At 33.8% G+C, this 26580-nt stretch overlaps 3 protein-coding genes across 4 annotated transcripts; all 3 read right to left on the reverse strand.

The window, feature by feature from the left end:
• Nucleotides 1-3229: 3229 nt before the first annotated feature.
• On the reverse strand, nt 3230-4564 carry LOC117908123 (mitogen-activated protein kinase kinase kinase 18). Its single transcript, XM_034821793.1, has one exon. The coding sequence runs from the start codon at nt 4535-4537 to the stop codon at nt 3230-3232; it is 1308 nt and encodes a 435-aa protein (XP_034677684.1). The 5' UTR covers nt 4538-4564.
• A 7162-nt stretch (nt 4565-11726) lies between these two features.
• LOC117909542 (aspartic proteinase A1-like) lies at nt 11727-18852 on the reverse strand. Its single transcript, XM_034823579.1, has 14 exons — nt 18750-18852; nt 17649-18028; nt 17473-17533; nt 16979-17073; nt 16365-16477; nt 16070-16238; nt 15938-15977; nt 15765-15829; nt 14676-14789; nt 14487-14551; nt 14237-14393; nt 14038-14157; nt 12430-12518; nt 11727-12258 (listed from the first exon to the last, which is right to left on the reverse strand). Exons 2-14 carry the CDS (start codon nt 18018-18020, stop codon nt 12174-12176), a joined length of 1545 nt encoding a protein of 514 aa, XP_034679470.1. The 5' UTR covers nt 18021-18028; nt 18750-18852; the 3' UTR covers nt 11727-12173.
• A 4538-nt stretch (nt 18853-23390) lies between these two features.
• LOC117908648 (probable WRKY transcription factor 31) lies at nt 23391-25877 on the reverse strand. 2 transcript variants are annotated; one of them, XM_034822315.1, is made up of 6 exons: nt 25550-25877; nt 25340-25438; nt 25080-25244; nt 24632-24997; nt 24299-24412; nt 23391-24196 (listed from the first exon to the last, which is right to left on the reverse strand). In XM_034822315.1, the coding sequence occupies exons 1-6, from the start codon at nt 25805-25807 to the stop codon at nt 23546-23548; spliced, it is 1653 nt and encodes a 550-aa protein (XP_034678206.1). In that variant the 5' UTR covers nt 25808-25877; the 3' UTR covers nt 23391-23545. The 2 variants fall into 2 exon arrangements, with proteins under 2 accessions (XP_034678206.1, XP_034678205.1); XM_034822314.1 differs by having other exon boundaries at nt 25080-25247; nt 25550-25875.
• Between the last annotated feature and the right edge of the window lie 703 nt (nt 25878-26580).

The following is a 26580-nucleotide window of genomic DNA, read 5'->3' on the forward strand; positions in this document are numbered from 1 at the left end:
TTTTATAGATATTTATATTATATATAAATATATAGTACTTTTATAAAAAACTATTTCTTGTATTTAAGTTTTCAAACAAAATTTTAAAAATTATTTTAAAAATTAAAAAACTATGTTTATAAATATTTCTATCATTATTTATACCTTAAAATTTTAAATTATATTTGTTTTAAAATTCATTTAAAATAAAATATTATTAACAATTATCAATTTTAAATTATTATTATTTATGTTTGACGAAATAAATCAATTATGCTTTTATCGGGATGTTAACATCCATATTTCTATAATTCGTATAAAAAATATAATTTATGATTTTATTATAGAAATGTTAATTTCAATAGCTTCCCCTTAGGATATGTTTAGTTCCTGGAAAATCTAAAGGTAAATACAAAGAAAATAAAATACAAAGGAAAAGTAGAAAGAAAGAAAAAGTGAAAAAAAAAAAGATTAAAAATCGATAAATTCTTTTTATTTATTACTTTAAACTCATTTATTTATTTTAACTCATCGATGTAAAGATTAAATAATTTAAACATACATAAAATTTTAATTAATTTTAATTATATTTGATTTTCTTTTATATTTTTCATGAGACAACCAAATATAAAAAAATCATTTTCCTTTTCTTTTTTTTTTCTTTAATATTTTCCAGAAACCAAACACAACGGAATTGGCTAAATGCATCCCACTCTTGTAGTTTTGAAATTTCATCAAATACCCCTTTATTTTGAGTAAGAGAGGATATAAATGAAAATAACAAATAAAAATGATAGATGAGATATTTGATGAAATTTCAAACAATTGAAAATTAAGTATATTTGGCCAAAAATTTAGAGGAAGTAAATGAAATGAACCTTATTTTATTAAGAACTATTTAATTTTTTTATTATAAAAATTATTTTTATTTTAATAAGACTTGAATTATTATAAAGCCATGAAGGTCTTTTGGTTTTTGTAATCTTGTGGGATACAATGAGGATATTGTATTTACGTAAAAAAAAATGACTATTAATTTCTCATGTTTCATAAGGGAAAAAATGTCTAATATATATATATATATAAACTCTTTTTAACCTTGTTGGAAAGTTTAAAAGGTACGAGGGTCTTTTAGGTTTTGGTTTAGAGTAAACAATATCTATACAATTAAGAGTGGGTCGTAATCATGTTGTAGGAGCCCTTCAGTACTTACAAGATTAATACGCAGCTTGAGATTGCTAATGGTGTTAATAAGGTTTGTCAGCATGTGCAGCATTCTTTACACACACTGCAAGGCAGTCAAGAGGTTTATACATTATCTGCAAGGCACTCTCTCCCATGGTATTCAGCTCTCTTGGTCTGCTGCCTTGAGCCTAGTATGAAGATTGGGCATCAGATCTTGATGATAGACGTTCCACATCTGGGTTATGCATTTTTCCAGGGACTAATTTGGTGACTTGGGGCTCTAATAAACAGCATATATAATACCCCTTCTCAATCTAGTATTGAGGTAGAGCACTGCAACCTTACTAATGCAACAGTACAAATTTGAAGGCTATAATCTTAGTTTTCTTTGGCAATCCTATTATGCTCTTACATACTAAACATTTGGAACTTGACTCATTCTTTGCTCCAGAGAAGCTTCAGCAGAATACTCTTTCAATTCACCATGTGCCAGGAGTTGGTCAAGTTCCTGGTGACAGATTGTTTCTAGAATGGGTTAATTGTATAACAGAGAATACTCTTTCATTTGCTCGTTGCCTTATACAAGTCCTCAACCCCCGCCCCCCCCAAACCTCATGATGACCAAGTACTCTGAAGCTGGCTCTCAAAGTTCTGATACTAATTTAGGATTTTTGACATCAATGGAAAGAAATTATACAGAGTACAATCACCACATATGATCTGGAAAGGAAACTGAACAGGTGGCAGCCTATTTGGATAGAGTCAAGGCACAATGATAAATATTGCTATAAGGTAAACACATTTTAAAGAACCAGTCACAAAATGCATAAAACCCTTGAGCATCAGGCTCCCAAAGTGAGATCAGAGGAGTACAAACCCCAGTATCTTCCTATTAGAACCAAAATATTATTATGGTTGTGTGGGATATATGGAACCGATTGTAATATTAATTTTCTTGATGTGATGATCCCTCTTAATCGTGCAAATATTATCTACTTCGGATTCAAGGGGTCATCCCGTCTTAAATGATTAAGAGGAGCTTATATTATATGTAGTGTCACAAATTTTTTTTTCGACATCTAATGTAGGTGATGTTTCACTATCACCCTTATGTCGATAGAATGTCATCGTCCTTCTTGTCGTATCTCACGAGATTGTGGTTCAAAGAGATAAATATCTTTTATTGGGTCAAATAAATTCTCATACTACCATGTGTAATGATCTCATTGCAACTGTGTAGACAAACCCTTATGATAGTATTAGGAACTTTTTTGCCTGATTCCATAAGTGAAAGAAAACATTGCTGATTAATCACATTTATAGCCACATAATCCGTCAATTAATGACAGAAGTTAATGATTCGTTGCAACGCTGTCAACTCCCATGCGTTCAGATATCAATTCATTCTAGTACTATGGGAAACAAGCGGTCAATGCACACGTTTAGACCCACCCCACCTCAGCCAAATGTACAGGGGATAGGGAGAAGCCCAACAATGTTGACCCAGAGTCTCTTGTATTTACACAAGCTCTTAACGCTTGTATGCAATAAAGCTTGAGGTTGACCTACTAAATGACTTGGTTTAATATCAGAATCCTTCCATTGGATGGAAGAAGTCAATGCTCCTCTGCTTTCCCACGCCAGGAAAAGACTTAGGGCGTGAAAAATAGGTTTGATAGGATGGAAATTGAAGACTTAGACCCTTATTACCCCTACCAAAAGTGGGATTTCGCAATGTGAATTCATCTTCTAAGGCCTTTTTCACAGGCCATTCAAAGCCTCTCCTGGGACAAGCTTGGTGTCTCTGTTCATTGTGCTGCAAAATCAGAGCTTACAAAACAATTGCAGGACCGTTTTCAATGAAGTAGTTTTATCTCTGCAAGCACATTAATCAGGGTTACCACCCAATGGATCGTTAGAAATTCTTTAGGTGGAAGAAACTGCAGAAAAAGAAGATAAAAAAAATGCCCAACTCTGCTTACTTACTGATTACTAATGCTGTAAGATGAAGTGATCCATGTTGAGTACCCAAGAGTTTACTGAATCCAGGAAAATTTAAGATGATTTAGAAAAGAAAGTGGAAAAAAAAAAAAAAAGAACAAAAATTGATTGTAGCAAATGAAAAGGTTCTTATTATCACTCTGAAAATTGAATCTCTTAACACAAGGGAACCATTAACAATTTCGTAGGCCAACAAAAAGGCTTTACTAGTACTAAAACTGCTACTGATACTAATGTTTTCTGGAGAATTTTGGATGAACAAATTATCATTAAGAACTGAATTTTCAGGCTCTTCTTCATGGACAAATGAAGCCATGACCAATGTAGTTGTGGTGTTATCAGAAAATCTCGCGCTTTCTTCAATGTAGTTGCTTCGAACTGTGACCCAATCTTCATCCCAAGTCCAGTTGGGTAGATTTGAACCCGATGACAAGGCACCCTCGTTCAATCTCTGGATCCTCTCAGCTGGAGAATTTGATGAAGAACCTATGTGCATCAGAACGGAGGGAGTCACCGGCGCCTCCAGCGAGTCCCAAAAGCCTTGATCATCCAACACACTTGTGGGGGATTTCACAGGAAACTCTTTCAATTGCTTTGAATTAGGCTCAAGAAATGGATGCTCAAGAAGCTCTTTGGCTGTCCATCTCTCTCTTGGGTTTCTCCTCAGGCACTTGTCCAAAAAGTCCCTCCCATTCTCTGACAACCACATCGGAAACTCCGGAACATCGCCGGAGAACCCAATTCTGTAAAGCGCGGACACTGGGTCATCTACCTCCGGCCAAGGATTGCGGCCAGTTGCCATCTCAATCACTGTGCACCCAAGAGCCCAAACATCAGCTGGAAACCCCTGCTCTTCGCCACGAGCCACCTCCGGCGCCATAAACACGGGTGTCCCGGAAAATACCGACCCACCTCCATCGCCATGAACCGATTTAGCACAACCCAAATCAGCAATCACCGCACCATCTTCTCTTATCAAAACATTCTCACTCTTGATATCACAATGCACCAATCCATTGAACTGAAGGTACTCCAACCCCAGAAGTATCTGCCGCGTATACAACCGAATCCAATCCTCATCAAGCCTATTCCCACGCCGCCGAATCTCATCCGACAGCGCGCCGCCCGGCACATACTCCATGAACACATTGTACAACATCGTATCACCTTCACATGTAGTGTTGGATCCCAAGTACTTAACTATGCGCTCAGAGCTCAACTGGGAAAGAAAAGACTGCTCCCTCTGCAACAACTTGGAGCGTGAGAGCTCCGTCGACTTGACAGCAAAGAGCTCCCCTGAGGTAGAGGCGATGGCCAGGGAGATGGTGGCGGAGGCGCCGCGGCCAATGGTGGGTCCTCTGGTCCAATCCATTGGAGTGATGATAGAGAGATTCTGGTGAGGAAGGTTTCAGGACTGGAAGGCGATTCCAAGCAAATATATATATATACAAGTGAAGAGGCCTTGTGGGGAGAGGTGAGTTGGCCTTAAAGAAACAGGTGGAATCTACACTGTAGTTGGTGAGAATGAGAAAAGGGTTAGACAGGTGGCAGGAGGAGAGAGGGTTTTGACAGCTTGGCCGACTCTGGGCGGCGGTTACTTTGGGTTGGAATAAAGCCATTCACATGAGGACACGTGAGCACGTGCCCTGAATTGCGGTGTCCGCGGGGTGGATTATCGCTTGGATATTCTTCCTTCCGCAAGTGATGTTGCGGCGGCACCTTCTTAACGACGTCGTTTCGGGTTGGGACGCGGTTTGCTATCTTCACCCTCCAGCTTATTTTCTACCACATTAAAAATTTGAAAGTGAACGAAAGCATCTTGTCTTGATACCAAGTCAAATGATAAAAAAATTGTTCACATCGTGGAAATACTTCCAAAGAATTATTATTATTACAATAGACTAAACCAAGATTTTATAACACGTAATTCATTTTTGGGTTTCTAGATTTATCAACCTTAATTACAAAAGTAAGACTATATTTTATGTTATTTAAATCAATTGTCTTGAATTATGTAATCACTAGCTATGAAATTCATCTTCTTAACCGTTGAAGTATACTAAAATTTAAATTATGATAAATAAATTGAATTATCAAACAAGATTATTGGATCAAAGATTTACATTTGGTATGATTCGATTGGTGTTATATTTTTAGTACGTATGAAAAAAAAACTAAAGAATATGTTTAATTCTCAAAAAAATATCTGAAAAAAATAATTTCTCATATTTGGTTGTATTATTACAAACAATATGAATTTATAAAAGACTTGAATAAGCCAAAAAAAAAATCTGAAATAGTATATTAAATAATCTATTAATTTTAAATATATTTTTTATTTTTTTATTTCTATTTTCTTTTCTTTAGTGTTTTTCTTTAAATTTTTCATAAACCAAATATAGTTTAATGTTACAATATGCTCATTTAAGTGTCATACGTGAGTTTAGGTAGGAAAAGTGTAAGGTGATATTTGTTTTTTATAAAATGAAAACCTAAAATATTTAATTTTTTTATTTAATTAAAAATAATTTATTAATATCAATCAATATGATTAAACTAAATTTATTAATAACGAATACATTTTTAATTGAATGAAAAAAGTCATATATTTTTACTTTTTTTATTCAACTAAAAAAACACCACCTAAGTTCATGACGCTGACATAAATTCATTTGTGAGTAGAATTAAGAATTTAAAAAAAAAAGGGCTAAGTGATTAAGTTGACGGGAAATAGCAAAAACAGAGACTTGGAAAGAGCGTGTGGGTAGACGGAGGAGCATTAGATGACGGATTGACCTACCCATTGATTACTTCAGACGGGTGGACTTTGACAATTAGGGCTTGTTTGGAGTGTGGAATCGTACCAGTCAGCGTCCTTTTTGGTTGCCTCCCTCCCAAAGAAACTTCTAATAAGAGAAAAAAAAAATGTTGAATTGAGGAATTAGTCAACGTGTTTGTCATGTTTTTTAACGATTAACGTGGGACTTTGAGTTTTTCTTTCTAGAAGTCAACCAAGGAGATAAGAGTGCAAAATTGGGCATAATTGATATAATAGGAATTTTGAGATGTGAACATGGAAATTAGAAATAAAAAAAGGATCAAAAAGAAAAAAAATGATGAATACGTGTCAAACATGCAAATAAATAAAAGTGTCACGGAGGAAAAAGTGAATATGTGTGTGAACATGGAAATAAATCAATGCCCAATTGAAGAAAAAAATGAATATGTGTGAACATCTCAACTTCCTATTAATGAAAATCTAAGTGTAATGTCTATGTACCAAATCCTAGTCCACAAATCATATGAAAATCATGGGAGGAGCAATGCAATGTTAGGTAAGGTATGTCATTATTATTGAAGTAATGAGTGTTTGATTACAAACAAAACATATTTAGTAAACCAATAAAATAATAAAATTGAGAATTACTTTTAAGAATTGTTTTTGTGTTATCGGAATGTTTTTTTTTTTTTTTTTTTTTCACTTTAAGAATTAACTGAAAATCATCACCGTGCTCTTTAAACTCATGCAACCTTTCTAAAGACAACGAAGAATCGATTGACCACATTTTGATTAATTATGATAAGATAAAAGAGTTTTGGACTTTGCTGTTAACATCTTTTTGAATAGCGTGAGTGTTTCAGCCTTGAGTGAGAAATCTCCTTTTAAAATGAGAAGTTAAGGGGTTATGAAAGAAGGAAAGAACAATTTTGATATTGAGTCTAATTTTTATTTTTATTTTGTATTTGGAGTGAGCGAAAATCAAATGACTTTTCAAGGAGAAGAGTTGTCTAATCAAAGGTTGAAAAAATTCTCCTTTTAAAATGAGTAGTTAAGGGGTTAGGCAAGAAGGAAAGAACAATTTTGATATTGAGTCTAAATTATTATTATTATTATTATTATTATTATTGGAGAGAGCGAAAATCGAATGACTTTTCAAGTGGAAGAGTTGTTTAACCAAAGTTTGAGAAAGCTCTTTAACCAATCACTATTGGAGTGATCCGAACAATTTTTGGGGTTAGACAATTCCTCTTTTCTCAATTTTTGAGTGTTCTTCATAGAGACTAGTCCTCCCTCTCTTAAGGTTTTTTCTTTTTGTTACCCACCAGGGTTGAGCTCTTGTTGTATACTACCTATATACATAAGGTGCACCTCCTATTTTTGACGTTTATCAATTCAACCTGCCTTCGTCTAAAAAACAAAAAAAAAATACATGTTGTCATTCATTTGAGTAACTTATTGTTAAAAAGGGAAAAAAAAAAATTAATAATGTCTATTTTAGAAAACAAAATGACATATGCCATGTCATTTTCATCATGTACAACAAGTATTTGATAAAAACTAATTTTTATTAATTAATGATTTCAATTTATTTTAATTTAAATTATTCTTAAATTGTTAATTTAAAACTTATTATTTGATTTTTAATTATTAAGGTTATTTGACAAAGTTGACCTTTTTTGAAAAAAAAAATTATCCAATTCTATGTAATAATTACCTTCATTATTAATTTTAAATAATAAATTTGTTTGTTAAATATTTAAATTTAAAATATATTGACACATAAAATAATTTAAAATATATTTATTATAAAAATCATGAATCATCGCCCAAAAACTTGAAGCAACATATGAGGGAAAGAAAATATGGAAAAAAAAGAGAAAAAGAATTAAAGTCAAAAAAATTATTTTATATTATTTTAAATTCATTTTATTTTTTATATTATTATTATTATTATTATTTTGCATTTTTTTATAATAAAACCAAATGATAAAATTATTGCAAAATTGGGCATAAAATTGGGAATAAATAAATGGGTCAAAAAGGCAACAATGAATATGTGTGAACATGCAAATTCACTCTCACTCATACGGATTCCCTTCTCACGTGCAAACATCCCCACCCACATGAAAATCACGAGGTACATCATGTAAGGTTGTATTTGGAATAGCATTAAGCTTTTGTGGCTTAGCAATAGAAGTAATCGATATTATTGAACAATCTAATGTTTAGGAATAAATTTTCAAAATATTTTGTTTAAAAATAAAGCTAATTTTCATCATTTTAAATATTTTAATTAAGTAAAAACATATTTCCTTGGGTTCATGAAAAATTAAGACTACGTTTGTAACTGTTTTTATAAATAATTTTTTTTTATTAGAAGCAAAAAATTGGAACCTATCTATAATGACTTTTAAAAATGATTTTATGTTATTAGAATTAAAAACTCGTTTTTGAAACTTAAAAACATTTTTGATAATTTTTTTTATAGAAACAGTTTTTGAAAACTAAGTATTTTTTTGTAATATATTTTAATTGTTTTTATTGTTTTAAAAAATACTTGTATAATTAGGAAACAAATTGACAATATTTCAAGTCCCAAACAAACTTTTGTTTCAAAAAACATTATAAAAAATGTTTTTGAAAACCATTCTCCATAATTATTTTTCAAAAGTTTCCAAATAAGCTCTTGCTTTTCATACTTAAAAACACATTTAATGAAAAAATAATTGTTTAAAACTCGTTTCGAAAAATAGAGCAATATCTAATAATATATTTTAATCGTTTTAAATTGCTTGCACTTGTTTTTTGGAAGTCTGTTTTAAAAAATAAGAATTGCTTCTAAAAAATATTTTAAAATATTGAAAGCAAGTTATAATATTTCGAGTTCCTAAACATATTTTTGTTTCATATATGATATATTAACATTATAAAATTATTTTTAAAAATAGTTCTAAAAAACGGCATCTTAAAACCGATTTCAAAAACCTCCCAAATCATACTTAAAAGGTCTTCCTAGGGGTTGGAAATGAGCATCAATAAAAAAAATAAGACTTTACATTATGTTTGACTATAACACTGAAACATGCTTTTTCAGTGCCTATTGAAAAAATACCACCGATCAAGTGATATAATGTAGATATTTTTTAGATCTTATTATTTATATCATAATCTTATTTGTATATATCACCATACCTTGATCTCATTCGTTTATACCTTTATTTAAGCACTTAAATCTCATCGTACATATTCATCGGTCTATATCTACTTAAAACATTTTCCCTTTGCATTGGGGAGTTCCATTCAAACACAGTGATATGGATATATACCAAAATCAGAAATCGTAGGTCATGCCCACAACTTGTTTGATTTCCTAGTAACTTGAGACAAGACTAGAATGACTCAGAAAACAGCCTCAGGAACATTGCGGCTCTGGCCCCGGCTGAAAAGATGGTGGGCGGTGGGTTCCTTTAACCTTAAAAAAGTAAAAGAAACAAGAACTGCATGGGAAGAATGAAATCAAACGTAAAGGCCTAAGAAGATTGGAACTACAAAAGGCAAAGCAAAAAGGACTCAATCCATTTCACACTGGATTCAGCTCAACCGCGCCCAAAACGTCCTTTTCGGTTCAACCAGTATATCGCCCTTCTCCATTGAGTAATCTGCAAGCAAAGGTGCCTTTCCTTGCAACCCACCATTGCCATATCCTCTCCTTGCTTTTTCCTATCTTTTCAGCAAGTGTGGGGTAGTAAATGAACTTGGTACAGTTTCGTCAGAGTCATCATCCACAAAAGGTTAAGACTCAAAAAGAAGTGTAGGATAAGGTTCCTTCAGGACGCACCCGGTTCGTCTTCGACTGCAGCTGCAGTCGAGCTCAAGGCTTTTCATCCCACTTTTTCCGAGTGAGTTCTACTGATGTTAAAATTCATTATCATATCATAATTTTGCAAAGCGTAAAGGGGAAGATAAGGATAACGCTAAGAAAAACAGATTCCTTCCCTCTTAAGAATTTTCCTGCATTTTCCCACTACTTTCTGGGGATGGATCCATGGAATCAGAAATAATTAATACATGCCACAAAGTATTAAGTCAACTTAGAACTCCTACTTCAAGTTTGATCAACCATTGCAAAACTACACGATCATCATTAACACACTTAGAACCAAATTCCCGAACTCAAAAGAACAATGCTTCATTCCCAGCAACCCTTCAGTACATATGCAAATCAAAGAATGAGTTTACACTCTGTCAACGCCAAGATTTTAAAGCATAGTGTAAAGGAAAAGCAATATGTTTCTGGGAGAATTTTTTTCTACCCATGGTTTTCTGGGATTTAGTAATGGGGCACTGGATCAAACTGGTATATGACTTAAGACACAGTGCATCAAAATCATATAGTATATACAGGTAGTACAAGCGTTGAAAATTGAAGGTTCACTACATGGGTGTCACTGTTTTTTCAAGCAACTGTCATTACCTAAAGATCAATAAGCAGGCTCATAAAGTAGTAGTATAATAATTTGTCATGGAAGACCAATCGGAGTTGCGGTTTCTTAAAGTTGCAGTACTGCATCACACCTTTACCTGAATCAACTTCTAGTAATTAAATATAAGCTTATTGAACAAAGTTTGAAGTGTAATAGTATGCACAAAATATAACCAAATACTTACCTTCATTGTATCTAGCCGTTATCACTATTATCTTTTGTTGCATCACAAGAATAAATGAGAAACCAACTCAAGAAAGCCTTCCCCCTTGACATCAACTACACATAATCACATACTTTTAAGACATTCTGCACTTATCTTCCATTAAATCTCATCGTTATCATCCTTTTGGCCTTTTTCTAATGTGAAGTGTCCAACCATCTTAGCTACTTTTCTTGCAGGTAGTCGTCTCTTGTGCTCAGCCAATTCCCTAAAATTGCATTCAGTTTGATATCTAACCTATGGTTTCTAGGTTTTTATCTACGTTGACATCCTGATTCTAGTCATGTGGCACTGGCCAACTGCATCAAAAATTTTAATCTAAGCTATAATCTCATCTGCATCAAAATCATCCAGCAATTCCAACAGGCAATTGAAATACCTTTTTAAATAGAGATTATTGTTAAAGCTGTTATTGAATCACATAATCCACTCTAAATCCTATTAAAAGACACATTTCATATATCATAAACTTGGAGTGGCCTGCAAATAGAATAAATAAAGAATTATTTCCTTGATTAATGCTCTTAGCAGTTAGTGTAGGGAGATGCAACCCTACACAGTAATGATATCTCTCGGCATACAGCAACTATGAATGATGTAGCTATCCTCCAATATCATCAAATTCTGTCATTACTTTTCTTTCTCTACATCTCCAACAGATGCCACCAGAAAGGTAGATATACTAAAACAGACTAACTTGGATGGGGTGGCTCTAATGCCATGCATAACTCAGTCCAAGTTAATCCATCTCTAAGACCCTGTTTGGTATTGGCTCTTTTGAAGCCCAGAGCTTTCTTTAAGCCCAATAGGAGTTCTGTATGTATTTGGGTAAGTTTATTACACTAGCTTATTACTCTGACTTCAGCTTTAGCTTTTCTAGCTAAAACTAAAAACAAGAAGCTGTCTCAAATGAGGCCTATCCACTCCCAACAAGCCAAAACCCAAGCTCATGTTCTCTTCATCATGTGGGCAACAAACAAGCTGGTTCAATGCCCGTTGTTTAGAGAAATTGTTTGTTCAACTCCTATCTGAAATTTAAACTACCAGACAAAACTTCTAAAGGTACACCCTGTTTAGGAAACATATTGATAGAAATGTATCAGTAAAAGAGAACATTCAGATAATACACCAGCAATGGTTTATCTAATTTCATGTTTTTGCCAGCATCCCTCTCTTTTCCAACTTTAAACAAGCAAACCAATTCTCATAAGTTCAGATAAATTAGGCAGAAAAGGGTGGAAATCTTCAAATCCTGTCAAAAAGAACAGGATTTCACAAAATAGCAATATACCTTACAGACTCCCTAGAAAACCATTGTATGAACAACTGAGTAACCCAAACTTCACAGTATTCTTTTCTGATAAACACCGAGCATCGCATCCGCAGATATTTACATTCAATTACCATTTAATAACTTCGAACACTTGAGAGGATACCTATTGAATGTTGAAGATGTCAAGGTTTTCAGAGGTGGATATAGAGCACAGTAATAGAACAGGATAGGAAAGATAAGATTGAGTTATGCAGCTTCAGCGAATCCAACTTTCATATTTCCGTAATCAAATACTGTGTGGTACTGACCCATGAAAACGTCACCCAGGATCCTGCATTGCATGGGAAGTACTCGTGAGAATTACTCAATATCCAACAGTATTCCCCAGCAATAAGATCAGTCTGATTTGAACATCAATGCAGTCATCCAACATGGTTATCAAATAACACATGAAAACAAAAGCAAAAGGATATCACATCTACAATAAAGAGATAGACAATACCAGAGAGGTCCATGAGGAGGTGGCACATCCAAAGCTGTAAATCCACTAATGCATTGAGCTATTTCTCCCTCACCCACTTTGAGGATGTACTGATCGCCATATCCCAAAAGAAAAAATAAATGAGAATGGTGAGAATAGCACACTTAATAAAGTCAAATGGTATCAAAATCAATATCTTTAAAGGGCATCCCGTGAACCCAAGCTCACAGACAACCATGGTGATGCTCATCCCAACAGGAGCTATCATGATTGCGGTAGAATTAGTCTACATGTTTCAAAAAAAAGATCCTCACAGTACTTTATTTTAATTTACAGGTTATCCTTCATCCCTCAATCTGATCCAAAACTTCTAAAATGAACAAGTGTCCCTCCAACCAGCATTCCACTGTCCATATTTGTTGGACAAACAGTATTCAAGAAGACAAGAATCTATTTCATATAAGTTGCCTTTTAACAAAACAAAAAAAGAAGGGAAAAAAATGGCTTATCTAATATGAGAATGTTGCTATTCATTTTACAACCTATCAAATAACATATCAGATGTCCACATTTGTTGGACACAATTCAAGAAGACAATAATTTGTCTCACATAAAAACATTGTTATTTACTATTCAGCCTATTAATAACTTTAAAAATATTCTTTTATAATCAATTAAATTACAGAAAGGCAAGAATGAGCACAAAGAGAAGGTATCCCCCTCAAAGAGTACCCTCACATAAAGGGAGAAAACGAGGAGAAGTGCAGCAAAAACTAGGCCAAAAAGCTCCAGGGGGGGTAGAAGTGTCCTTTAGACTCCTTGAGAGTGTTCACCCATCTTTTACCTATCAAATGCGACACTTGTGGCTTGTCCACCAATTTATTTTCCGAATATAAATGCATCCATGCTACTGTTCCATACTGTAACTATTCCATTGAATTTGGATTACCCATTATCATCAGAAACCTATGGTAAATTATTGTTTTACTAGCTGACAGTTCCCAGTCTTATCCATGTTTCCAGTTTTTTTTTTTTTTCAGCAACATGATAACACTAGTAGACCTTTTTTGTTATTACAGATGCCATATTAAGGTTTATGTTTGACTTCAATAAAGGAGATACCACATTCTCCAGAATTCAAATTCAATTACAAATCTTCATTCATTGACATCTTGCTTCAATACATGCAAGAGGTCAACTACTATTGCCATATTTCAATGAACAAACAGGAATCCATTGTTCATATTATCTATGTTAAGCACTCAGTAGGGAAGCAAAGGTGCAAAATCAAAGGTCAGATGTCCATAGTTATAAAAAAATAAAAAGAATAAAACAAAGGGTGGGGGGAACTTCAGATGAGCTATCAATCAAATACATGTATATAGTGTATATAGAGTACTTGCTTGTGTGCTTGCTACAAAAACAAAAGCTGTATGCATGCATGCAGCCAGTGGAAAGCGTTCCATTCAATTTCTAAGACCAGATAATCTACTAAATGAAATAAAATAACAATAAAGTACAGTCCATTGCTTGGTTGGAGGAACCACGTCACATGCATCTAAGACAAACAAGATAAAAGAACAAGAACCATTTAAACAAATTTGAAAATGAGATCAATTTTTATCATACCTGCCTGGGGCTGAGATCAAATACTTTTCCACCAATGGTTAACGAAACATTAGGCATTGAAGACAGACTACCACAATCAACTGCTGATTCTCCCATTGGACTAGGCAGCCGATCACAGAGCTGGAATTGCAAATGAGTGTGAGAAACCAGAACTGTAACTTATGAAAAAAAATACTGAATGGAATTAGGTTATTTTTACCTCATTGACGTATTTTAATATACGGTCAATTGTTTCATTCTGACCAAGCTTATTTTGTATCCAGACAACTGCCATCGAACAGGCAGAGCACATGGTATCATGCAGACCATTAGATGCCTTGCTATTGTTCTCATCCACGACACTCTCAATGCCCATACTGAACATAACACGACAAATTAACTCATGCATTTAGTACAAAAGTATGAAAAGTCGGTCAAAATTAGCCATGAAAAAACATGTCAACCCTGACCTAACACCTCGAATACCATTGAAAGCGCACAAACCAATTTGTGAGCAGATTTTCTGAGGTTGCTCCTGCCCAAAATTAAAAAAAAAAAAAAAAAATTTAAAAAAATTAAGGTTCAGGAAGGTATAGTGATCTTATGAACTGTTTTTACATCATCCAGAAACTAATGCAGCAGTAACATGTTAGCAATACCTTTGTTAATAGCATGTCAATTATTATTTGCCCATATTGTTGGACAACTGCTCTGCATTCTTGGCTTACAAACCCAGAGGCTCCAATGGCATGATTGACTTCAGTAATAATTGTCTGGAAATAAAAATACAATACGAAATTGATCAAAAACATAAACTAAAAGTTTTCAGTCACCATGCATTAACAGATGTTGCTTTTAGACAGAGGCAATACTACAAAATATACACTTGTCCCAAGGATAAGGGGCAGTACTGCCAAAGTCAATAAGAATTCATTAATCTCTGTCTCCCCTCCCCCTCCCCCGTCATCACAATGCATACAGCCATATATCCCAGAAGACTAATAAACAACTCCCAGTGTAAGCTACAGTGCTACACAAAGGCCTTTGTTGAGCAATCATGAAAAAGAAAAAGTAATGCATGAATATTTACAAGTTTATGCATCAAAGTCAAACTAAATAGAAGAGTAACTTCAGTAATAATTGTCTGGAAATAAAAATGCAATATGATCAAAAACATAAACTAGCAGTTTGAAGTCACCATAAATGAAACAGATGTTGCTTTTGGACAGGGGCAATACTACAAACTATACACCTGTCCTAAGGATAGGGAGCAGCACCACCAAATTCAACAAAATTCATCAAATCTCCATTTCCCCTCCCCCTCTCCCTTCATCACAATGTATATAGCCACATATTCCAGAGACTAATAAACAAATGTGAGTAAAAGGAACCCAAAGGTCTTTGTAGTGCAATCATGAAAAGGAAAAAGTAATGCATGCAGATAAACAAGTTTATGCATCAAAGTCAAAGAAGATAGAAGAGAGACTAAGACCTATAATAATAATAAGAGAAAGTAAGGTTTGTTCTTCTGGAATGAAACGAGCATTACGTTTACTAGATAGAAAAGAGAGTAAGGACTATAATAATAATGATAATAAGATGGAAGAGAGAGTAAGGTTTTGCTCTTCTAGACAGGATGAATGTATGCACCAGCTTGTATCCTGTATATAGTTTTAGAGCTGTACAGGGAAAAGATGAAACAAACATTAGGTTGAGTGGAACTTTAAAGAGGGGAAGAAGATACATACTGTTGGACCAGCCAACAGAGAGGTTCCAGAATCAGCAATTGCTGAACAGCCACTAGCGCAAAATCCTGTTATAGGATATCCGAGGTCAAGATGGAAACTAATAGAAGGCTGTGAAAAGAGCATTCCATGTGTCCATTAAACCATAGGATAAAAAAGACTTATCTTTTACTCACCAGTTGTTTTACCACCAATCATGACATCACCCAGATCAAACTGTCAACAAGAGGTAGCTAGAGCAATTCAGAAATTTGAGATAAACAGGGTATTGCAGATTAAACATAAAACAGGAAATTGTGGAGACCAACCTGCCAATAGCCTTTCTTTGTTACAGGAACATAGGTGTGCTTACCCTTGTAATGATCAGAATCAATACCACCAAATACAATTTCACCCCCTACTTCTTCATTGGAGTTTCGGTTAAACCAAAATGAGAAAATTGGTTCTTTAATAAGTTCTTGATTGATCATGTTGTACCTAGAACATTTTTAAAGTTAGGAAAACCAGAGCTTTCAAATTTCTTTGCCGTTAACTTTTCTCCGCTGAAATAATTTAAATAAACAATATATGACTGCACAAAATAACGGCAAAAAGTGCACTAACCACACAGGCACAGCATTTCCAACTGAAATCTCTTGAAACCCAAGTCCAAGTATGCCATCAAACTTGGCCAAAGCAAATGTGATGCTGGGTTCTTTCGTTGCCTCAATAAATTCCTGAGAAGGGTAATTTATGAGTAAAGAGATTCGAAAACAGCATGAAGTTGGGAATCAATACATTCACACACACACACAACACAAAAGAAGATGGAATCAATACACTCATAACTACAGATGTTCCAAAACTTCTTATTTGTACATCCCAAAGTAACTACTTCTACTGTCCATGTTTTGCAATGCAAAGCCTGCTGTTGGGCGAGATGTCCAATCATGCTCTTTTTGCTTGCCAAATAACCCGATGATGAAAGATTAGTAACTATTCCATCCATATATTTTTCAGAAGGAAATGGGACTTTCTCAAATTGGATAGCTACTAATCTCTGATGATATTCAGCATGCATGATAAAAATGAGAAGTACAATTTATCAAATGCAAGGCTTCGCAAAATAGGGACCCCACATACATTTCAGTTGGAAAATGTCAAAAATAAGAACTTATACCTCATAATTATTTATTACAACACATAGACACAAACATAGCACCAAGTCACCAATTTACCTGATTTATGACTGCAAGGTCACCAACTTTTACATCATCTTTACTGAAGAAACCCGAAATAGCACCAGTTCCATAATGGATATCTGCTGATGTCCCTGCATGATAGATGAAACCAAACAATTTTTTGAATATTGATATAGTGGCACCTACACATCAAGATCATCCATTGGAGATGGCACCCTCACATAACAAAAAGAGGGGAGTAGGTGTAAGGAGAGGTAAGGAAGAAGGAAAACCATATCCCAACAATCCTGCACTTGCATTTGTTTCTCGTATGCATAGTTTTATTGATATTCCAAATAAAATTGAACCATACGTCTGCAGTTATCATTATACACGAGAACATATAAATCATACTACACAGATATGGACCCAAAAACCAAAGCCAAAGATAGCATATTTTGACATTCATGCATAGCACCCTAATAGTGTTGAGGGGAGACAATTTTCATGAATAGTTGAATACTGAATTGAAATAGGGAGAAAAAACAAACCATTCTTTTTGTAGGTGCTTGATTGGCTTGACTTGTACTTGGAGTGGAAATAGCATGCAACCTGCATCCCAAGGCAAGACCATGAGATTCTCTCCTACCCAACAATACATGAGAGGTACCTAGAAGGAGAAACCCCACTTGTAATATCCAGTAAAAGTCAAAGTAGAAAAGCTCACCGAAAAGTAACATTTAGAAGAGGGCACCCACAGATTAGAACTGCCAGTGTCAAATATTACAGTGAACTTTTGAGGGGGAGTTCCAATACTGATTTCCCCAAAATATTGAGCATCCATGTAGTTGTGTAGTGCCACAACATACGTGTGTTTCGATCCCGCAGCATTCCCATGAAGATTATACTTCCGAATTGAAGTTCCCAAGGCCTCCCCTTGCTTGGACTCTATCCGTGCAGCTAGGCGGTTGGTTTGATCAAAAGCCCTCTTTTTGAGTCCAATTCTAACCAATCCACCATCTGAGGCCGAAAATTCTGGTGAAAACACAAGGATTGAAAGGAAGAGTGCAACTGCAACAGTTCTACATTTGGTTCCCATGTTGCCAACTGTCAATCCACATAGAACAATCCGTGTCTAAGAAAACACTTGAGAACAATCTCGTTTAATTGAAACCATAAAAAATGAATCATAAACTAACAATTAAACATTTCAAACTGAAAGATAAATAAAAAAAGAAAGGGAAAAAAAACAGAAAAAGCATAACAGCATGAATCCAAAGAAATTCAAAGTTGTTCATTAAACTCCAAACACCAAAAAAACGTGAAGTCTAGGAAATTTTTTCTTTCCAAAAATGGAGTAGTCGACTCAATTAATCCCAGTGATTGATGAAAGAGTTCAAAATTCCAATTCTCTTTTTTTAAACCTCCACTTATCTCGGGAACCAAGCAGCACCGAAAACTACAATCTCCATCGTAGTAATAGAAAATGAACTCGATCAAGTATAAGAGCATGAACCCAATTAAGTAATTCAAACTAGTCCATAAACTCAAACAAGAAAAACACGAAAATGCAGGCAAATACAAGAAACGAAAACAAAAATTCATTTTCTCCATTCCAAAATGTAAAAGTCAGCTCAACTAGCTCAGGAACTGACACAAAGAACAATCAAATGAAAAGTTAAAACCCTAACGTTCAAAACTCTTGAGTTATTTTCCTTTCCTCCATTTTCTTGGCGCCAAACGGCAGCAAATGCTACGATTTCGATCAAACAACAAGGCAGCTAGAAATTACAAAGAGAAAAAGAACAATGGAGAGGGAAAATCTTACAGAAACGTATGAGGATGGAAGTACAGGAAGGCGAGTGAAGGAAGCAGGTGGAGGAAGAGAGGACCTTTACTACACTAGAAGTAGGGTGAGAAGGGAGTATTATTCTTTGAGAATTTGAATTATTGACCACTGTACACGTGGCAACCGTAAGAAGTTTCGTTGCTTTCAGAGGGAGCTGTGATTTGATGTGGGTCGATACTGCCAAACTTTGAAATCTAATGAGATCAGCGGCGGAGAAGACACCAGGAAGGTCCCGCAAGACGACGTCGCATTAGTATATTTATACATTAGCATTAAAGCCCTTTCGAAAAAAAAAAAAAAGTATATGAGAAATATTTTTGTCCATTTAAGGGCTTGGTTTTTTTTTTTCTTTCAAAATAAGGATCATTTTAAAGTTTGCTTGGTGGTACGATTTAAAATATTATTTTTATTATTTTTTAAAAAAAAATTAAAAATGTATAACACCATTTGCTGATCGTTTCTAAAAATCTATTTCTTTTTTTCTTAAATAAAGTGAAATAGAGAATAATTTTTAAAGAATAAACGAAATTTTGTAATCAATATTAAAAATTTTAAATTTTTTCATTAGAAAAGATTATAAATCAAATTATACTTACTAAAAAAATTATTAATTTTTAAAAATAATTTAAACTTAAAGCCTATTTAATGAATATTAAAAGTTATGAAATTCAAAATTAATCCAAATTAAAAAAACGAAAGACCAACTTTTATCTTGAATATCCAATTATAATTTTTTTTTATATTTTTTATTAAGTAAATAAACTCTAAATTAAATAAGACGAAATGTTTGTATTCGTTAATAAGTCTTATAATTTTTAAAAATATTTTAAAACTCAAATACTTACCCGATTAATAATAAAAATTTATGGATAAAATTGGTGTAAAATAACTTTATTATTTAGCTTTACATATGTTTATAATTTATTATATTTTTAACTAGATAAATAAATTTTAAATCAATCAAGATTTAATGTCTTGGATTTATTAACAAATATAAAGATTTTATAAAATATCTTGGAACTTAAAAAAATAATTCAATTATTACTAAAAATTCATTAATTAAAACTGGTTTAAAATGACTATTATTTTTTCTTTACAAATAATAACATATGAATTTTCTCATTAGATAGTGAGCTTCAAATGAAGTGATACTTAATGTATTAGATTTATTAATAAGTATAGTAATTTTTAAAATTATTTGGAAATAAAAAATAAAGTAAATCCATATAATAAAACTGGTCCAAAATAAGCTATAACTTTATTTTTACTTATTTATATACAACTATATTTGTCTAAAATTTCTAGCTCTTAATGTTTTCTATTCCTTAATTAATTACTAATTTTTAAGAATAGTTTAAAATTAAAAAACCTAAGCCAAATAATTGTTAACTAAATCAAAGTCATCCCAAAATAATTTGTTTGTAATTGAGTATTATATGCGCACATGTAATGAAAACTTAATTCATTTACAACTTAAAATAAAATTAAACTTTGTTTTTAAATCTATTATAATAAAATATTATCATATATCATTATTCTTAAATCATTATGATTCATTTTTTTATATATAAAAAAAATCTATTCTACATTTATGAAAATTTTAATATCCATATTTTATGATATACATATTAAAATAATATAATTTTAATAAAAAAAAATATACATAATTTATGGTTTTATTATAATATCAATATTCATAGTTTACTAAAACTATTTATTTTTAATTTAATTTTCATTAAAAACATATTTTTTATTTTTAATAAAACTTGAATTAAATTAAATTTATATTATATAATTAAATTGAATTTATTTATTTTTGTGCAAAGTCAAGATAAGAAATTGTTTCTAAAGAAATAAAATTTATTTATCAAAACAAGTTTTTTATTTTTATTTTTTCATTTGAAAATTATTTTTAAAAATAAATTTTTTTTAAAAAAATACAAGTTTTAGAAAACATAATCATATCAGGTCTCGAATAATCTAAAAATGAATGAATTTTATTTTCTCTTTGCTTACTATTTTTTATTGTAATTCCTTTTTAACCACATTTTTTATATAGTGTAAAGGGACATTCTATAATTGATTAGAAAAATGATAAGAATAAAGCAAATTGCATGATTCAAAAGTATTCTCCAAAAAATATTATTACAAAAGTAGAATGAAATGCTCTCGAAAGTAAAATTAAAAAAAAAAAAAAAGCTTTAGACAAATTATGAAAAATAATTATTAAAATGTAAAGACCACGTAAACCAATGCTTGCATGGATCGATCATAGGGCACCCACGAGCCATGAAGCTTCCTTAAATGATTTCTTTCATATTAGAATAATTGACCTCTGTCTTGGTCCATGGGCAAATTTATGTTATATAATTCACTTATTAATGTCTATGTGTTGATTATTAAAAAAAGAAAAATAAATAAATGTTAAGTATTTGTCTTCATTCGGAATCTTCAATGACCTCAAGGTAATGTTTAAATTTTATTAATTTAATTGATCTTGACAAATTGTGAATTGTGAATCTTAATGCTATGTTTGATTCAATAAAATACTAAAAAAGAATGTTGAAATCTTTTTCTCAAATTAGTAGAAATTTATGTTTCAATTTATTTAATTTTTATATAAAAGAGAGTTAAAATAAGTAAAATAAATTTGAAGTAGCATGTAAAAATAATTTATTAATTTTATATCATTTTTTATTTTTTTTTCATTTTTTTCTACCTTTTTTTTTCTTTAAAATTTTTCGGGAATCAAACATAGCATAAAGAAGTTATATATATTTCTTACAAATAATCTTGATTTGATTAAAGGTTATTTGATTAAAAGGGTTTTTGAAAACCCAATTTTTGAAATTTGACCTCCTACCTCTTTTTTGGCCTTATTTGGATAAAAATAGTTTCATTATTTTATTTTAAAAATATCATCTCTTTTAAAACTTACATGTAAATACTTGGAATAGTAAAAGACATTTATGTCAAAAATTGGTTGTTTTTCAAGAAAAACATGGAAATAGTTAGATTCATAATTTGGGGATTATTTAATCCATTTTAACAAAATATTTATTTGATTAATTGGTATAATTGAATTTTAGAAATTGCTCTAATATCGATTTTAATTTGGGCCACTAAACTTTGGTAAACTAGTAGTTGATTACTTAAACTACAATTTTGAGGATATAAGGTTGTGGGCATTTAGAATTGTTTGAAAATTTTCATGTGTAATACCAACGTGTGGGAGAGAGAGAGAGAGAGAGAGAGAGAGAGAGAGAGAGAGAGAGAGAGAGAGAGAGAGAGAGAGAGAGAGATGGATAACAATAACAAGTTGATATGTGTAATACCAACGTGTGGGAGGGAGGGAGGGAGGGAGGGAGAGAGAGAGAGAGAGAGAGATGGATAACAATAACAAGTTGATATGTGTAATACCAACGTGTGGAAGAGAGAGAGAGAGAGGGTATAGCTCAATAAATTAAGAGGTAACTCAGGATGTCCATGGCACTTTCCATATTCAGTATAAATATAAGTTTATGATGATCACTTAGGGTTACGCCTTTTGCTCCAAGGGTTGGACACTATATAAAGGGATTTAGGGCTGCATAATTAACAGGAAGTGTAGAAGAGAAATCCAGTCCTTGATTATGATGCCACTTCCTAGTATCTCACCATTGATCATGTCCTTCTAGCTAGAGTGTAGAAAGCACCCACACAATCATGCATACCAAGAGGTTGTCATCACAGAGGAAGATCATTTATGATTTGGAAGCAAAGAGCTACATCTTTCATCATCAAAGGGTTCTTCAAGGCTTGTGATCTCTCCAATTAATTTCTTCACAAATCACATTGAGATCAATTGAAACGTCTCCTTGAGAGGAGCAATCTAAGTGTTTAATTTCATGCCTTTAAACTTCAAATTTGGATTAATCATGTCCATAATTCCTAGTTTGGATTAGTGAAAATTGGCATGAAGATCCTCGATGATAGAATCTCTTTATGATTCCAAACACTCAATCTAACCTCAAATTAATACTTGAAGGTGACCAAACTTGGTATGACTTTGAAGATTAAGTGGCACGAAAGCTATGAAATCTTGATGTGATTTTGATTGAGTTGCTCGATGTGACTTCAAGTAGCTAATTGGTGGATGACATGAGATAAATGGATTAGGAATTGATCTTGTGGACTTGGTTTTGGTTAAAATACTATATTCTCAATGTTATCTAATTGTGATACCTCATAGGTTTTTTGACCTTAGCTTGCAACAAAATTTCCCACATACATCAACATTTTCGTAGGTATAATTGGTATTATGAACAATTTAGATTGATACTAATCATTACCTAGAGATTAATCGACATTTGACTCATAGGTTAATTGCAATGACAAATATTTACAAGCATTTTTCAAAAGCAGATCAAAGAGAGGAGATCCATTATCTAATTAAGTGATACGTAGGATCGCATCTCTTGGGCTAGCTGTAAGCCTGTAACCTTACACACGTTGACCCCAATGGCCCTGCTAACAGATTAACATCCGAGTACTGAAGGTAGTTGAACCAACATATTTATGCTTATATAGAGAGAGAATTCTGATATCTACTTCTATTATTCATTTAGAGACAACATAAAATAATGAAACTTGCCATCCTCTCCAATGAATAAAGTATGCCCAACCAAAGAGCCAGAGAAAAAGAAAGAACAAAGAAACACCTGAGGATTTTTTTTAAAGATCTATCATTATTAATATTATGTAAAGAGAGAGAAAAAAAAATTCTAACACAATTCTTAATTGCCTACCAAATTTGAGTTCCCAATATTATTGTCGACATTGGTGCTTCTTGTGTTGGTGCTACTGTTACTACTATTGTTTGGATGAACATTGCCAATAATGGAAGTGATGGCTGCCACTAGAGCTGCAGTGAAGTTCGGGTCTGCGGTGATGGCAGCCGTTGCTGCAGTTACTGTGTCTGAGGATGATGATGATGGCTTCAGCACTTGCTCGGTTCCTACTTGAGGAGGCTGCATTTCTGGGGAGCTTTGAAGGGCGGAGAATTTGGATTGGCTGTGAAGTACTGGATTGAAAGCGTGCGACCCAGGAGCAAAATTCTGGGGAAGGTTTTGGAAAGGGACATGGAATTGGGCATTCGGCCTCTGGTGCTGTAAGAGGTTCGGGCTGTGTGTAAGATCTAATGTAATAGTGGGAAAGGGCGCTGAAGCTGAAATCGTTGCCAAGCTTGGGGAGCATGGGAACATAGTCCTTGAATGAAAGCTCGAGCTCATTATCCCATCTGAGCTCGGCATTGATCCCGAAAGTAGCATTGTTGCAGCAGCTGATGTGGTCGAGGCCATCGCCATGGCAGCCGGAGGTAGGGGATGGTTGTGATGGCCTTCATAAGTTGTTATGAGGACGGTCCGATCTTCTGCAGACCTCTGGACCTGTTTGCCATCAAATTCCATCCAATTAACAAAATTTTCCTTCTTAATTACACTTGAAACTAAGAATGGAATGTAACAAGGGTGATTGGAAGAGGAGCATACTTGTTTGCGAACTGGACAAGCAGTTGCCATGGTGCATCGATAATAAGCTCGAGGGCATGGGTTTCCTTTGGCCATCTTTTGTCCATACTTTCTCCATTGGCATCCATCGGAGATCTGTATAGTGGATTAAGATCGGCCAATGGTCAAACATTTATTTTTATAATTTGGAGTACTGAATCTTCCAATCTACAAACAGTCCAGATTGTGATTGAAAGCGACTTCAATGAAAAAGAACTTTTAACCCCATCTAAACACGATATCTGGATCCAGCTTGGAAAGGTGACTTTTATTGTATGCTTCAATTTTCAAACTTTAGAATTAATGTTTACTTACCATGGATGCCTCCGATCTTGCTCGAACTGAGACCCGAGCTTTCCTCATCATGGACATGGCTTCTGAGGCCTGTTCGACATTCTGTGAACAATTAAATTTAGGGACTTTGTTAGGAAGCCCGCCTTGTAATGATTGGTCTGGACTCTCTTCTCTTCCTCCATCCTTGTTTTCATTACTAGTACTGCCAGTCTTCCGCCTCCTTGACTCCCTGGATGCATCTTCATTGGTTTGAGGAGATCTGGAACCCGACCAAGATGGTGAAGACTCATCCTTTTGGGCCATAGACGCCCGACCCAAATCCATGAATTGCCTTGGAACAATGGTTTCATTTCTGTTCCTCTCTCCCACTTTTCCTTCAGTATTCACCTAAACAAACAACACCCAGTATTAGGAGATCAATTACTATAAAAGATCTAGACATGCACCTTGAAATGAAGGTCATAATTACCTCGTTTGCTAGGGAGATTTCAGCTCTCCGATTGTGTTGCCTTTGCATCAGCGTTACAACATGCATCTGTAGGGCGGAGTAGTTATTGTTGACTTGACTCAGCATGGCTCTCAACTGTTTATTTTCCTTGTTCATATTCTCTAACTCAGCCCGCAAACCTACCATCTTCTGCACCACAAAAATAAACTTCAAATAAATCATCTAAATCCAATACTGTAAACACATAAATAAATAAAGGAAGAAAAGAACATCATCTGTACATCACTCATGTTGAACTTTTCCTTGTTGCTAGGTGATGTTCCACCATCCACCGAAGATTTTTCGCCACCACCGCTCGCTAAGTGAAGATTCAACCCAGTCTATAACCCAAAGAAGAAAACCCAAAAAAAAATAAAAATCTAAAATCAAGAAGAGAAAGGATTTATATATATGGATATACACATAGAGAGAGTACTTCAGAATTCACGTACATTTATGTGGAAACCTTGCACCAGCCCATCATGTGCGGTTGTCTCCCTCTTGACATCCACCCTCGCTGTTTCTTTCTGAGCAAAGAAGTCCATCTCATTGATCCTCCGGTTGGGGACCAACGAAGAAACTCCTCCTCCAACAACAACACCGCCGCCGCCGCCATCCATCTTAAAAGGCTTGGAAAAGGAGAAGGCAGATGGATGAGAATGGTTATCAGAGAGTGGGCGTCCGCCCCCACCACTACCACCATTGTCCATAAATGGGGATTGGAAGAAGAAGAAGAAGACGAAGAAATGAAGAGATGTGAGAAGAAGGGAAGTCTTAAAAGTCTAAAAAGTCTCTCTCCATGATGCAATAGACTCGGCATTAAAAGAGGTTAGAACAAAGACCAATTTAAGAAACAGATCGCCCTCCCTCTAAGCTCTGAGGTAAGCGAATGCGTCAATCTGACATCTGGAGCTGAGAGAAACTAAGAGAGAGAAAGTTAGAGCGTGAGTCTACTGTATGTCAGAACTGAGTTTGACTCGTTCCACGAGTCCACCGCTCCGATTGGTCCGGCGCGTTCCACGTGAGGAGGCATAGTCAACCAATTTGACCGCCACGCTCCACCGATCGTGCGCGCATAATTTCTTTATTAATTATTTTAATCTTACTATTATCATTAGATAACAAAAAAAGAAAAATTTGATTCCCATTGCTGTAAAACGTTCTTGTTTTTTTCTGGTTAGATCTGAACAAGGTTGAACCTTTCCAAATCGCAGCCCCATCTTTCATGGCGGCATCAAATAAGAAGTCAAAACGACTACAAAATCACATCCCTTTCGCTTACGTTACGGCTGTCCTTAAATTCACAATACCCACCACTAATATACACGGCTGTAGTTTTCAACCATCACGGGACACAAGAAAAAAAAAATTATGGAAACCATTATTATAATTATGACGTTGTCTGATTTGAAACTGCGGCTGAAGACTTCAGTGGTTGGCCACAAGGCCCACAACTTGGAATGAATCTGATAGGTAGCTAGCT

This window comes from Vitis riparia, chromosome 19, assembly GCF_004353265.1.
Source record: "Vitis riparia cultivar Riparia Gloire de Montpellier isolate 1030 chromosome 19, EGFV_Vit.rip_1.0, whole genome shotgun sequence".
Classification (NCBI taxonomy): domain Eukaryota; kingdom Viridiplantae; phylum Streptophyta; class Magnoliopsida; order Vitales; family Vitaceae; genus Vitis; species Vitis riparia.